General features: G+C 48.6%; 1 protein-coding gene across 13 annotated transcripts in view; it reads left to right on the forward strand.

Annotated features, from left to right (window-relative positions):
* Window positions 1-15,863, forward strand: part of NRP2 (neuropilin 2) — a 121,423-nt gene that overhangs the window by 51,834 nt on the left and 53,726 nt on the right. For all 13 annotated transcript variants that reach the window (XR_014078976.1, XM_081577749.1, XM_081577750.1 and 10 more), the window contains exons 8-10: window positions 10,744-10,888; window positions 12,025-12,374; window positions 14,442-14,586. Coding sequence is in view for 12 of the 13 variants with exons in the window: in XM_081577749.1 (XP_081433875.1) it covers window positions 10,744-10,888; window positions 12,025-12,374; window positions 14,442-14,586 (640 nt within the window). In the remaining variant the exon portion in view is untranslated. The remainder of the gene's footprint in view (window positions 1-10,743; window positions 10,889-12,024; window positions 12,375-14,441; window positions 14,587-15,863) is intronic.

Here is a 15,863-nt window from a genome sequence, read left to right on the forward strand (position 1 = left end):
GCTGCCAATCAAGCATTGCTCCCTCCCTGTGCTCCCTTGTCCCCCCTCGGGTGTGGCAGGCGAGGGAGGAGACCTCTGGGTCCTGGAGTCCATGGATGATCTCTGCTGCTCCTTCATTATCGGATCTGCTCCCAGACGTCTGTATTTAATGTGCAGATTCCGCACCGTTCATAGTGTGTCAGCGCAGCTCTCTGGCTGTTCGGGTTGAAATAGCTGAGTGAACCGTGCCAAATAGATTTGTCAAGTCTGCTGCAGTTTGATTTGATGCCATGAAGGGGAGGTGGGGTGAGGAAGGGACCGGGGGACAGTGTGGGGAGAGGCTTCGTCAACCCAGGACACTACCACTGTTTCCCTTTGTAGCTGCTGGATGGTGGGCACCATGCCAAGCACACTGGCGCTAAGTGGACTCAAAAGCAGAAGTCAGCCAGCAAGACCTGTGAGCAAAGCCCAACGGAGGTGGAGGCAGCAGCAGGCTCTGCTCTGTGGGGCAATGGGGAGGGGTTGTGGATGGGACCCAGTGCACGGGGTGTGCAAGGAAGGGCTGGTGATGTTTGTGGCGGAAATGTGGGGACTTGATTTCAATTCCCTGGTCTCTGTCAACACCAGTGCGGTATACCAAAGGCCAGGGAATTGGGGAAGTTGGAGAAAAACAGAATTAATGAGCACTCAGGGTGGTGGGGGATGGCTGTGCTAGTCCCTTGAAAAACAATGTCTACAGTTTGAACCCAGACTTGGCTGAGGCAAGGCCTGAGCCTATGCTGGGGAAGACTTCCCTGAGGCTAGGGAGTGAGGGGGGACTGACTGAAGAGCTCTTTTCCAACCTCCCATGGCCTGGGAGCAGCCTCTTCTTAGGCCCTTTCCATCCAACAGGTAACAGTGAGGCTGCAGATGAGAAAGGCGTTACCCTGTCGCTGGGGATATTGCAAGGATCATCCAGGCAAAATGCAGCCCGGTTACACAGGCCACGTGTACAGCACATCCCCAAATCCTTATCCAACTCCACATGCCATAAAAAATGGAACCTATGATTTTCTACAGGGGGACCTTCTTATGAATATTTACTGTGTAACCACAAGGCAGAGAGCTCTTCCACCTGTTAGAGCCCATAGCCAGCCATGTGCTCCCTTAGATTATACAAATTGCTTCACATATATTTCTTCAGAAACCACAAGCATAAAACTACTGCCTTTGGTTTCACCAGCTGTATTAATAACACCCCAAACACAGACATAGCATTGTAAGTACAATAGTGGAAAGTTGGTATGTATGTCTATAATTATAGGCACAATTATGTACACACAGACCAAGGGAGGGGCGTGGAGAAAGATAGAAGGAGATGGAAGGCACGAGGCCCTGGCTAGGATCCTGCTCACCTCTGAGATGCTGGTTCTGCGAGTCTGCACTGGAGGCAGTGAGACAGAGGCTGCTGTCAGGCCAGGAGGACACAGGCCATGCCCTTACAGGTCTAAGCAAAAGCCTTTAATTTCAATTCTCCCTTATTTGGTGCATGTGGGCATGTTTCTTGCTGATGTCACTCTGGTTACCTTGTTCTTAGTCACAGTGTTGCTAGGCTGTTCTGATGTGTTTGGAAGAAATTTGGACTAAAAGAAAAAGTCTATCGGGTGCTACCTGTATCCTGATGGCCAGATTGAGGATGGAAGGGTGAGGACAGGGATTGGGTAAGGTTTGGGTCCAAGAGTTTTCAAAATTACCCATAATGAGTGGCAGAAATGCACTAAGCTCATCTTATTAATGTAATGATGACTTCCAATGGGGCTCGGAGAACCCTCAGGCACTGGCTTATTTGCTTCAGAATTTAACAGTGTTTCAGACTGTGCAACTGAAGCTCCCGGGCAAAGTAATTTGCCCCAGGGACTTGGGGAACTGTGGAGTCCCTGTGGAAGGCACCGGTCACCACGCTTTGAGTTCAGACCAGTCTTCTCATAATCTGATGGCTCACCATCTTGCATTCAGGGGGAAATTGGCTTCCTCAATGTTCCATCCAGGGTTCAAGAGAGGCACACATTCATGGAGATATGAAGGCAAGTTGTGCTTTAAGGGCACTGGGCTCATCATTTTGGATTTTGGGCCCCATCATAGAATTCAGAGCTATAACGTTGAATGAAGTCACTTTGGCCACATCCCTTCAGAACAAATAACCACTCCCCCATCACTTCAAAAATCCTCAGTTCTATATTTGTTTTCCAAATTAAAACAAATCATTATGAGAGCCATCTGAGAAATTTAAAACCGTTTGTGACGCTTTCAGAAACTTAAGAGGAAAGACAACCCCCCCAAATTAGTTGGCTAAAGGTTAAAACCATGTGGTGTCTCTCTTCAGACCTTCTCAGATGATGCCCTACGTGACCTTGGAGATTTCTCTTTGCAGCTCCGTGCCTCAGTGTTTCTGCTGGCCCAAATGGGACGGTGCCTTTTTTGCTGTAGGCAGAGCACCTTGGGATCCATAGATGGAAGGCCCTCTGCAGATATAATTAATGTATTAGACCCACAGAGCTCTTCTTGAGCAGAAGCAAGTTATCAATTTAAAAAGTAACAAAGCCCCATGGGATGTTTATCTGCCTCTCTTAAAACCATAGGTCTGGAAGGGACCTGATAAGTCATCCAGACCTCTCCGTGCATCTGATGGGGCCTGTACGCGAGCTGCTGCAGATAAACCGTACCCCTTAGGCTTCAGTTAGGAATGCAATTGTTCCTTCAATGAAAATTTGGGTTTTTAAAAATATATATATATATGTATACCTTTTTATGAAGCCTCCTGGCGGATGACTGGCTTTCCCTTTCCCTTTTATTGTAGTAATTTTACTTATTGTGTATAATATTAAGACAATGATTCAAACCATCAGCTAGTAATGGACATCAAACTTTAGAAGTCATGGATATGATTATATTGTCCAGGGTCATATATGTTCTGAGGAGGGCTGATGTCCTCTCCAAATTCAAGTCCCCCAGTTTATCTGGCCCCCTCAATTATAACCAAGAAGAATCGAGGGCCCTTGGTAATTAAGTTTGTCCCTTATCCATTTGCCATGGGATGAGCTCAGACCTTTAGCCTCTCCACTTAGGAAGCTCCAGGGAAAATTTCATTATACATAAGCTTGGAACCTTTTCTCCATCAGGCCCCCATGGCTGGCTTCACCCAACTCCCATGGGTGCTGAATTGTCTCCGGGACCGGATGCCAGCCTCCCTGGCGCTTACAGCCTTGATGCTAAATTCTTCATGCTTTCCAGACCCACGGCCAGTGGGATGGAGCAGACAGCAGGAAATGTGAAATGGTGCCATGATTTTGCTTGGGCAAAAGCTGAAGCATCCCCAGATGAGCAGTGGGGTGAACACTTTGCCAGGTAGATTGTCAGGTTCTTTGCCATCACCGGTTCCCTGCTCTGTGGTTTCCTGAGATTTCTTCTGGAAAAGGAGTACAGTTGGCAGGTAGATTTAGCAACCTCATTCCCTGTACCCTTTTTGCTCTCTTTTCCCCATCTGGAGATTAAAAGTTGCCTCCTTAAATAATGTGGTAGTGTCCTTTCAGGATATTCAGTTGGAGGCCCTTCCCACCCAGGTAGAATGTCTATTTCTGCCCCACCTTCATGGGAGTACACCCTCATGGCTCTGATATTCCACTCTCCTGCAGCCCATCTCTCCTCTAGCCCCCAATCCCTGAGCTGTCCTCTGCTCCTCTCTTCCCTCATAAGCAAATCCTGAAACTCTAATCCTGTTAGTATGCTGTGTTCCAGGGTTCAGCATCTCGATGGGGGTAACATGATCCTGCAGTAAATCTAATGGGCTCCCCAAGGCACACACAGATGGGGATGTGCACATACTACCGACCTCTGCCCCCCACCCCTAGAAAAAAATTGGCTTTCCTTACCCTACACCCCACAACAAGCTCCTGCTCTTCTGTCTCCTCCTTCACATCAGCAACACTGCCTGATGATAAAAACAGCCCTAAAGTAAAGGAGGAGGAGATAGGAGGGCACTGTGGTGGTAAATGAGCATTTGGTGGTTAGGGAATTTCTTTGCCCTACCCCCATCCCTTCCCTCCCTTAAATTCTCTTTCTCGGTGTCTCTCATAGATATATATTTATACAGGAGAAAGACATCCCTTCTGATTCTGTATCTGGCTAAGTTCCCACATTCACTAGAATGAAAGCAGCTTTAAAAAAAAAAAATTTATAGTCTTTAAGGAAGAGTTTTAAGAGAGAAATGTCAGGACCAAGATTTACAAACAGAAAAAAAAAAGAAGTCCATTACCTTAACATCATTTTCCCCCAGTGCAGCAGGCCCCCACCCCCACCCCTACCCTTGCCTGTTTGGTGCAACAAATTAATTAAGCAGGATGGTATTCATTGATTAACCATTTATTTCTCCGTGTAGCCCCGATGGCTGATTTTAGAGAAAATGCAAGGGAAAGCGGGTGGGAGAGGGAGGACCAGCACTTGGTCCTGAGTGAGGATGGGTCAGTATGGTGGTTCCTGGGAAGAATGTTTAAAATGCGCTCCTGTTTTCCCCCATCTCTGCCCTCCATTCCTGCCACCTCTCTTCTCTGCTGGCTTTGTTCTGCTCCTTGAGAGTCTGTGCCAAGTAGATTGAAAAGGAGAACTTTGGATGCAATGAAACATTTATTAGTGAAGAGAAATATTTATTTTTAAAAAAGAAAAGAAAGAGAAAAAGATCTCCTGCACAGTTTCTACCTCAGGGCTCCAGCACTGTGTTGTGTTTGAAAAATTTTCTGCTCTCTGTGCAGTTCCTAGAGCCAGTTGCGTTCACATATTTACAGCAAAATAGAAGTAAACTGTAGGTCACACTGTAGGTAATGAAGGGACGGACATGCGCAGACAGAATGAATGAAGCCCAGTCAGGTGGGAGGCAGCGCATAGAATGAGAGTCTGCGTCTGTGGACCAAAGGGCCTGCCTGATGGAGGAAGGTTAGGCAGCCAGGAACACCGGGAGCCTGTGCTGTGTCTCTGCACCTAGAGGCTCAAAGACTGTTGAGTGTCTACACTGGCCTGGGCACCCGGATGTTGATGGCAGAGACGAACAGCGTGTGGGAGAGAGATTTAGGGCTGGCAGAGAATCTACCCTCAAAGAGGACTCCCAGGTAGAAAATGAAACTAACTGTTCTCAGTGGTACCTGAGTCACTGCATGTTCTTCAAAGAGATCTTTGGGAGGGGTCAGCAGGAAGCGGTGGCTGTGACTAGAAATGGAGCGAAAGACAAAGACCAGATGACCTCAAAAACCAACATGATGCTTTCTGGCTGGATGTTTCTTATTAGAGTATAAATATACATACATACATATATATAGATATTTTCTTTTTTGTGTTTTACATAGTCCATGCCTTCTGAGCCCACAGACATGGTCAAAACACGTTGTTTCCTTTTCCTGGGTGGGGGAAGAGTGATTTGTAGATAATAACCAAACTGGGATATTGGATAGCAGCCAGTTTAATTGGCAGATGCCCCCCTCTCCCAGAGGTGCAAATCAAAAAATCCATGAAGTGCTGCCGGTTTCAGATTCTGTCTTACTGAAAATAAACCAAAGGTCTCCAGAATCAATTGGCAAGTGTTGGATTATGTTCGGAATTCAGCAAGGCACCAAATGGATTATCTAAACCACTTTGTGCCCTGAACTGTTTTTCAAACTTGGTTTACAGAAGTGCACTTGAAGAAATCTTTACATTCAACATAGCTTCACACAAACACACACACACACACACACACACACACACGCACACACACACACACACATTAGTAATTACAACATAATCAATGCTATCCCACCTCTTTAGAAAGCTAGGATCACCTTGAACACACTTCTGGTTTTCCTTTGGGTGGGAAACCAACCATATTAGCTTTTTTTTTTTTAGTTAACAAAAACATATACCATCTGTGACATCCAGCTTTTAAAGCAGATGTTAAAATGTGATCATCACATTTTATATACATCTATCTGGGTGTGCCATACACTGACAAGTCAGAGTTTTCTCAGCAATGTGGACTCCTCACTGTGAAGTTATGGCCTGAAAATTCTTGGCCTCGAGGCTTGACTTGAGAGTTAATGGCTTTCAAGGCTTGAACTTTCCCAGTTAAACAGAGACCTGTTTGTTACTCGTGCTGTAGCTTCCTGTCTAACATCTGTCCTGGCTGTGGTGCTGGCACTAGAGCCAGCAGGGAGGGCTAGCTGGTAAAGTTCAGTGTCTATTTGCAAGCCTGCTATCTACTTTTATTTTCCTGAAGGAGAAATCAAGGTATCTAAGGTTTATTGATTTGCCTATAGTGATTCAGTGAGTCGGCAGGGAATAGGGAGTGAAACCAATTTCCTGGCATCATTTCCCAAGCACGCCAACTCCTTACCTTGCAGTGCCTCTACTGGAAGCCAAGAATCCATCTCAGAGAATTTGATCAGAAAACACATGAAGGGTGATTCTGAAACCACAGAAGCATTGAGAAAGTCATAAAGATGTATAATATATGATAGCATTTACCAGCTATAAATAGGGCCATTCAGGGGGAAAAATAGAGTCCTTATAAATCCATTGGGTCTGGAGAAATAGAAACTGCTTAATGTTTCATTAAAAATGGATTTTCATAAATTGCACTTTGATATCTTTGGGCACAAGACAATATGTGAGGAGTAAGGTGTTGTTATTTATTATTCTTCGTTTATTAATAATTTGAACTGTTATTGAACCAAAACATCAACAAAGTATATTCTCCCTCTTAGTGGAGCAGTCACCAGGTGTTTGGAGTCTGAGCACTATTTGAAGTGTATGAAAATCCACAGCATTTGTCCGCAAAAGCGCTTAGGCTACAAGGGACAGTGGTAACTAAAATGCCCTGTTAGAAAGTGGACACTCCTGGGGCAGTTCTAAATGAGAAACTCTTGTGAAGCAAGGCTTAGAATCTGGGGGCCAGAAGGGACCATACAAATCAACTTATACAATCTCCTCATTTAATAGGGAAGGAAATTGAAGCCTGGGGGAGGTAGAGATATTTGCCCACAGTTAGGGCTTCCCTGGTGGCTCAGACGGTAAAGAATCCGCCTGCAATGCGGGAGACCTAGGTTTGACCCGGGGTTGGAAAGATCCCCTGGAGGAGGACATGGCAACCCACTCCAGTGTTCTTGCCTAGAGAATCTCCATGGACAGAGGAGCCTGGCCAGCTATAGTCCTTAGGGTCGCAAAGAGCTGGACACAACCGAGTGAGTAAGCACAACAGGAGCTAATTAACAACAGAGTCTGGCTCCTGGTTCAATAGTGTTTGAACTTTTTTCTACTACGCCCACCTCAGAGTAAGAGGTATATAAAAAGCTTATTAAAATAAGATGGTATTGGGAACTTCCCTGAAGGTCCGAGGAGGAGGAAATGGCAACCCACTTCAGTATTCTTGCCTGGATTACCCCAGGGACAGAGGAGACTGGGGAGCTACAGTCCGTGGGGTCACAGAGTCAGACCCCACTGAGAGACTGAGCACAAGCACACTTTGGAGAGCCAGTGATTAAGACTTCTTCCAATTCAGGGCCGCATGTTCAATCCCTGGTTGGGGAGCTAGGATCCCACATGCCTCATGGCCAAAATACCAAAACATAAAACAGAAGCAGTATTGTAACAAATTCAATAAAGACTTTAAAAATGGTCCACATTCCAAAAAAAAAAGATGGTATTCTGTCAGCCAAGGGTCCCAAGAACAGAGGGTAGTTAAAAGCACAAGCTCAGGAGCAAACAAGACACTGAGAAGGAACTGGGCTCAGAAACAGAAATGATTACTCGAGGTCACTTTGAAAGAGCCTTCATTTGGTTCAGGGGTGGGAGAAGAGTGAGCAATAGCGGCAGGAAGGTCAATTAGAGAATCAAGTAGGTGTCCTCAGGTAGATAAACCATGTGCCTGCCTCCCTCACTGACTGATGCCACTGGGGGCAGACATCCAGGAGGCTTACCCAAGCCTGTGGCCACACACATCCATGGGAAGAGCAGCCCCTCCTCAGACACGTACCCACGCACGTGTGTTCCCCATGCCCACACACAGCCAGCCTCCCCAAGACAGTCCCAAGACACAGTCATTTCCTTACTGAGGAAGGAAAGAAATGGTTTCCTGGTGTTGTCTGCCCAGGCTGAGAAATGAAGGGGTCAGATAAGATAAAACTGGATATTAAAAACACATAAGACGTGCTGTGTTTCTAAACGGTACCAGCGTGGTGTGTACTCTGTGCATTAGCAGCTGTGTTAAGGTTCAAATCCACTCAACACTCCAATTATATATTCATGTGGCAAATCAAACCCCCCACCACACCTCCCTCCCAAGCCCCCCGCCTTGGAACTCCTTAACATCTCCTAACAGAGGCCGCACACAGCCGCCACCGCCATCCTCGGGGAGCAGGTCAGTAGGGGGGCCCCCCCACTGCTCACAGCACCCGTCCGAAATAAGCAGAGGGCTTGTCTTTGCTTCTGCCCTGCCAAAACAAAACAAAAAAACAAACAAAGAGCCTCTGCCTCATGCTGAATTCTAGGAGAACTGATTCATCTCTTTCCCTTGGATTCGGTTCCTCCATCTCTTTCCCCAGAGCGGCAAGGAAGCCAAGGAACGGGCATGGTGAGGCCTGGACTGTCCACCCTCCTGGCCCTCCTCCTGGTGGTTCCTCCCCAAGACTAGATCACAGAGGTTCAGGCACCTCCTTCTTCCTGTCGGCCTTCTCCCAAGTGTCTGGCTCCTACTTCTTTCCTTCTGCTTTTGTGGCTCGTTTTTTCTTGGTCTTCTTGCTCTTCTTTGTCCTCAGTCACGATGCGGGAAGCAGCCAAACTGAAGCTGGGAGGGATGCATGCAGCAAGCGGTCCTGCTTTGGGTGCTCTCAACAGTCAGTGAAGCAGCAGAGGGGGAACTGGCGGCCTGGGGACCAGAGCGGAGGCTCCCCAGGGGAGGAGAGCAGACAGCAAGGCTGGAGGGGGGTGCTCCCCTGGAATAGGTGGGCTCAGTACCAGGAACAAGGGGTTTCAGCTGAATACAGTGGTCCTCTGAATACTGTTTCGTCCTCTTTCCCTCCGTTTCTCTTCAACAGGCCACATCCCCTCATCTGGTTGCAAAAGGTATGATGGCTTTTAGCCTTCACCACCACCATTGGTGGGAGCTATTAATGGCTCTGACGTTTGACCTTTAGCAAGTGGGAAATACAGAAGGTTCAAGGTTGCCAAATGGCCGAGTTCCTAGTTACGGTTCCTAAGGCAGCAAGGACCACGTTGTTAACTAGCTCTAAGCCTTGGTGCTGCTCTGCGCTGTTTCCCAGAGCCTTCTACGTTGGGATTAGACACAATGGGAGCACACCACTCAATAGCAGCTCTCCCTCCATTCATTCCACCATGCTTGGGGACCTCAAGGCCCCAAGACTCCTAACACCAACATAAACACTGCACGTGTAAGAGAGACGGGAATCAAGGGAGAAAACCACAAGCCTACAGTCTAAAAGTGTGGCAAGGACTTGAGATCCAGACAGACATCTCTGAGCCTCAGTTTTTTCATCAACAAAGTGGAAATAATAGCACTTACTTCCTGGGATGTTTTTTAGGCCTGATTGTGTTTACACAACATCTGGTTCAGTGGCATTCCAACATACTAATTTTCCCATTCTCCTTGTCCAAAGCCTGTCCCTGCCCAGACAGCTCATGTGTTATAGGTGTCATGAGCTGAAGGATCTGGTCCCCCTACCCAGGAAGAATGACTAGTTGTTGCAGAGTTGGCTGTAAATGGATTTACAGTCACTTGGTTGTTAGAGCTGTGACAGTTATGATCTAGGAGTGGTAGTTAGTGGTCTTTCCCTCCACTCTTATCAAGGGAAACTGGGAGAAACTCAGGCCCACTTGTTCCAGCTCCTCTTTTTTTCTTTTTTTTAAATGGAGAGCACAAAAAAGCATAAGGTCCATATGGTAGTTATTGATTTGGGCCATCTGGTAAGCTCGGACTTGCTCCTACCATGTTGGATCAGAAGGTACTCGGAACAGCCATTCCTCCCGTAAGAGATGCATTGGTCAGATGGGAACAGGGGTGGATTTCATTACAGGGCAGAGACTGCAGTGAGAGGAAGCCAGAGCAGGACTCTGACGGTTTGCCTGCAACCCTGACCCTACGACAAAGACCAGAAAGAACCAAGAAAGTGTTGATTGACACAGGGGCACCAGGGTAGACAGTGCCCCCACTTTCTCACCCATCCATGGATCAGGGAGACCTCTAAGTAACTAACAAAAACAATCGTGATGCACTTTCTGATGATAAAATACCCTGCAAATCTTTTTATATGCTGAAGCCTGAGGAAGCGGGAAAGTCAAGTTTAAGCTAGTGAGAGAGGTCCACAAGCCCTAAAAGATGACATTGTCATTCCATTTTTAAAGGATATTCTACTTCTTATTCTCCCCTCTCTTGGCTTCTGAAAGTGTTTTCCTTTTCATAGTGCCTTCCTCTGCTTGCTCTCAGGCCCAGAGGCAAAATTTTTTCTTGCCTCCAAAAGTTTTTGTGAAGACCATGTATTGTTTTCAAGTTAGAGCAGTGTGAGAAATTATCGAGTTTTTTTTCTTTTTTTCCACGGCATTTCTAAAACAGCCCCAGACTACAAACCCGCTGATTATTTTTAAGCTTAAGGGAAATAACATTGAACAGAGCTTCCCCCACTCCATCAAAGACTGCCTGGCTCAACTACACACAGGGATTTCAATAACATGGACTGGCGTGTGATGTTACAGGTCTTCCAAGCCAACAACGATGCCACAGAGGTGGTTCTGAACAAGCTGCACTCGCCGCTGCTGACACGCTTTGTCAGGGTCCGCCCGCAGACTTGGCACATGGGCATCGCCCTCCGCCTGGAACTCTTCGGCTGCCGCGTCACAGGTAAAGTGGGGTTGCTGTGAGATTGGAGAGCGGACTGAGTCCTGGGCTCGGCTTCCACTTCCAGCCCTGTGCTAACAGCACGATTGCGGCACGTGGCCTTCACAGAAGGTTCGATTTTACTGGTGTGGGTGTTGAATGCACACTGAGTCTGGCCCCTGCCTTGCTGGGTACCATGCCTTCAGGCACACTCCACTCTCTCAGTGGCTGCATGAATACTTATAGAAGGCCCCCTGTGTGCCAGACCCCATGCTGGGAGCTGGAAATGAAAAAGAGAAGGGAATAAGCAGATGGGCTCCGTGGCATGACAGAGCATTCAGGCCAAGGGGCAAGACAGATAATAAACAAATATTAAGTATGGGAATAACTATGTGAAGGAAGAGGATGAGGTGCTCTGAGAGCGACCTCTTGGAGCCTTGATCAAAAGTTTGGGGACAGCCTTTCTAAGGATGTGACACTTAAGGTCTGGGCTGAGTAAAGAGTGGTCTGATCGTGACTGAGGGAAACAGAATTTTGGGTAGAGGGAACAGCAAGTGAGAAGGATGCAAGGCAGAAAAGAGCTGTGATGATACATATGGAATTAAAGACTTAACCCCATGAAGGGTTCCATCTAGATGGGCAAACAATCACCCAGCTTACAATTCAATGCTCAGTGCAGTTCCCCTATGCTCACCGCCCCCAGGGGGGTTAGTGGGGACTGTCACCAGCAAGGATGTGAGAGTCCTTGGCTAACAGCATAAGATGCTCAGCCATGCCAGGCACTGTGCTTTCCATACAGTAACTAATGGAATCAGTAACTGACTTTTATATAGTAACTAATGGAATCCTTGCAACAACCCCCAAGAAGTAAGTACTACCGTTAATCCTCCTCTAGGCCTAGGGAAACTGAAGCACAGAACACTTCAGTCATTTTCCCAAAGTCACACAGCTAGTAAGTGACAAACCAAATGTGAACCCAGGCAGTCTGGTGCCCAGCTGTGCTCTTAACTACAGTGCTATCCCAGCCTTGAAATGCAGAAAAGTCAGTGCTGACTTAAAGTGTTTGACAGTCGGGTTCTTTGACAGCTCCCTACTGATGGGGGTGGTCCCAGTTAATAGGGTACCAGCCTGACCTCTTGTATCTTCCTCCTTCTCTGCAGACGCCCCTTGCTCCAACATGCTGGGGATGCTCTCAGGCCTCATCGCCGACTCCCAGATCTCTGCCTCCTCCACCCGTGAGTACCTCTGGAGCCCCAGTGCCGCCCGCCTGGTCAGCAGCCGCTCGGGCTGGTTCCCTCGGATCCCTCAGGCCCAGCCAGGCGAGGAGTGGCTCCAGGTGGACCTGGGAGTGCCCAAGACCGTGAAAGGCGTCATCATCCAGGGGGCCCGTGGAGGAGATAGCATCACTGCAGTGGAAGCCAGAGCTTTTGTGCGCAAGTTCAAAGTCTCCTACAGCCTCAATGGCAAAGACTGGGAGCACATCCAAGACCCCAGGACCCAGCAGCCAAAGGTAGGATGTTCCCAGAGGACTCCCTAACCTTGCCCCACAAAGGGATGTTGATCTGGGGTGGGCTGGGGTGTCAATTTCCCATCTAGATGGTCATCACCAACTCCTATGAGCCAGCCAAACATGTTAACTGAGGGATACTTTGTGCCAGGCCCTCTGCTAAACGCCTTTCAATCCTTACAGCAGGCTTCCCTAGTGGCTCAGATGGTAAAGAACCGGCCTGCTGGTGCAGGAGACATGGGTTCTATCCCTGGGTCGGAAAGATCCTCTGGAGAAGGAAATGGCAACCCACTCCAGTATTCTTTCCTGGAATATCCCATGTACAGAGCAGTCTGAGGGGTTACAGTCCATGGGATCACAAAAAGTCAGACACGACTGAGCAACTAAACAACAAAAATCTTTATAACATCTCTAGAAAGTAGATCTTATGGTCCCTCCCGCTTCAGAGATGACAAAACTGAGGCTTGATGTCATGTCCAGGGTCACACAGTACCTGTGGTAGAACCATGATTCAGACACAAGTCTCCCTCCAGAACACAAACACCTAACCACTACTCCACACCACCTTGCTAGTAACTTGGACACTCTTAATACCCTCTTTCAGATAAAGTTTCCTTGGAACTGGCCAGATATTCAAAGGGGATGTGGTTCTTGGAGGCTCAACTATAGAAACTTAGGGAATGATTTCCAAAAACAACTGTGTGTTTCTGAGTGTTGCTGAACTTTGTATTTTGCTAGGCTTGACTGCTTAGATCATTCCTGCCTCTCACACAGAGACTGGAAAGAGGCAAAGGAAACTAACTCCAGGCCAGAATCACCCACTCTGTCCTACCATTACAGGAGTAAATGTCAGCCCTGGGCAGGGGCACCAAGGAGCTCCAGGAAAGGGAGGGATGTCATGCCCCTGTCCCTCTCCACGTTAATCTCCCAATCAGCCTGGGGCACCAGTCCTCATTGCTAAGTTAACACTTCATTTTTTGCAGAAGATCATGGCCTCTAGTAAGGAAGGGGTATCACATGTCTCTGTTTGGCCCCCTTTACTAAGCCAATGTTTCCATTCTTAATGCAGAGGTAAGGGCTGGGCTGGAGGTTTTGCACTGCTGATGTAAACTCCCAGCTCTTGATTCCAGTGGCTTGAAAGGGCTCAGGGCTTGGTAACTGGAACCTTCAGTAGATGGAACACAAGTTGGACCACAGGCTCCCCCAGGGACAGCTGACCTTGAGTCTTCTTGATGATTCTGAGGGCCTGGGAAAGGAGATGATCTTAGCTAGGCTCAGAGCCTGCTCTCCCCATGACAGTGCCCCGCTTTTGGAATTGTGGGCATTCTGCCACATTCCTAGATGCAAATCAGCCACAGCCCCTGGCACACCTGTGCACCTCCTGTCCCTAAGTCACTGGTTCGCTGGGTCCCCCACGTGACTTCAGCCAGGGCAAGGTCGATGGTTATCAGTTTCATGTAGTGTGGCTTCAGGTGAGGTTTCTTTTGATAGAATGTCTTCTACTAAACCAAGGTTGGGGGAGCACAGTCTCAGACTGTCAACATGTGCCCAGCAGAAATAGTCATTAGCCTAGAGAAAGGATGGTCATTTTCCCTTCAGCCTCTCGGTGACCTGGAACTTTCTAAATTGAAATTGTCAAGCTGGGAGTTTCTAAATCTAGACTCTTAAGCATCAGGGAAAGAACTTCTTTTTCTAATAAATGGAGAACTTCAGAACAGGCAAGACAGTCTCCATGCCCTTTCCTCCTCCCTAGCCAAGTACAGCTTCAGACTCACTCAGAGCCAAATTCTGCATTTTCAGTTTCACTCCCAGGATAGAGAACAGAACCCAACAACTGCCACTTTCATCTGCTCCCTATTTGCCATGTTTCTGGGACCTCCCAAGTGAATAAAAACCTTGGTCTGAGAATGGGCCTCCCTCAGACCGAAATGTGCAGTGACCATGGATTAACTCTGAAGCAGACTTCTGGCTGGATATAAGGGGTGGGGAGGGAAGGTGGAGGAAGGAGCAGAAGGGAGGAGTGAAGAGGCATCTACCCAGGAAGGGCTGAGCGGCGTGTCTCCCCTGCAGCTGTTTGAAGGGAATATGCACTATGACACCCCTGACATCCGGAGGTTCGACCCTGTCCTGGCGCAGTACGTGCGGGTGTATCCGGAGAGGTGGTCGCCTGCAGGCATTGGGATGCGACTGGAGGTGCTGGGCTGTGATTGGACAGGTAAGGCCCCCTTTCCACTTCAGGTCTCACTCACATGGTCTCCTGACCCCAGCTTCCTGGGACGGCCTGGGAGGAGGTCAGACTGTGATGGGGACAGACAGAGAGGCAGCCGTCCCTGGTGAAGCCCCATCCGTTCAAAACCCCACTGCCCCCCGCCTCCCCTGCGCCCCACCTTATTTGACCTCAAACCACAGGCCCTGCCACCTCTGGACTTGGGACAGTTTCTCAAGGGATGTGCTCTGTCAATTTCAAAGGATCGTTTCAGTCCTCCACCCCAAATCTCTCAAAAACAAATCGTAACCACACACCACCCACCCAAATTCAATTAGACCCTGACTTTTCAGGCCAGAGGGCTGTGGCTGTTGATTTAGGGAAGGGAAAAAAAACCCAAAAAACCTTGCTCATGATAATAAAGTAATCGGTTTATGTCTGAATCTGGCCTCCAGATGTCAGTGGCTAAGAGACTTCATTTCCATTTCGAAGCTACATCTGTAAAAGGCATTTATTTGCTCGGGAGGGACCCTGTTGCGGGGGAGCTGCTGGGAACCCGCCTTCTTCCCCTTGTGCGGCAGAAGCCTAGCTGGGTCCCGCCACCACCCAGCAGCGGCCCCGGAGCATCTCCAGAGACTCCTGAACAGGATGAGGCCCACTGATCACGGCCACCCTCCCTGTTCCCTGGGAAGCACCCCATCCATCCTTCCGAGTAGGGCCTCCCTCCTCTGCAGGCCCCCGCCCTCCTCCCGGGCAGAGCTGGCACGGATCTCAGCTAAGCCAGAGTCGAGCTCATGCGCTGACTGCCAGACCGAGCTCGCGCGCTGAGCCAGAGACAGCAGGAGCTGCAGGCAGGACCCTGGCCCCAGGTATCTCCACTTTCCTGTCTATAAGGTACCTGTCAGCGGCTCGCCCAGCAGGGGAAGGTGAAGGATTAATAAGGGCATGTCGGAGAAGTGCTTTTGGCGCCTGGGGAGAAAAATGCTGCCTGTGTGCTGTTACCGTGGCGCCCAGGAGGTGTCCCGTTAAGGCACGCCGGCTGGGAATCCGGCCGAATTAGCCTTTCTCACCTCCGGATGGAAGGCAGCCCCAGTGAACGCATTTTAGTGGAAAGACACTTTACTCCCCGTCATGAAGGAGTGAGGCCAGGTTCCCTGCAGCCCGCTGAGTGTGCCTCACCTGTCCTCTTGCAGCAGCTGAAAACGGCCCTCCGGCAGCGACCCAAGCTGGCTATTTCTGAGCATTAGAGGTACAGAGGACCCAAGGGCTGTGAGGCCAGTGACTTT

This window comes from Giraffa tippelskirchi, chromosome 3 (genome assembly GCF_054371585.1).
Source record: "Giraffa tippelskirchi isolate mGirTip1 chromosome 3, T2T-mGirTip1v1.2.pri, whole genome shotgun sequence".
Lineage (NCBI taxonomy): Eukaryota > Metazoa > Chordata > Mammalia > Artiodactyla > Giraffidae > Giraffa > Giraffa tippelskirchi.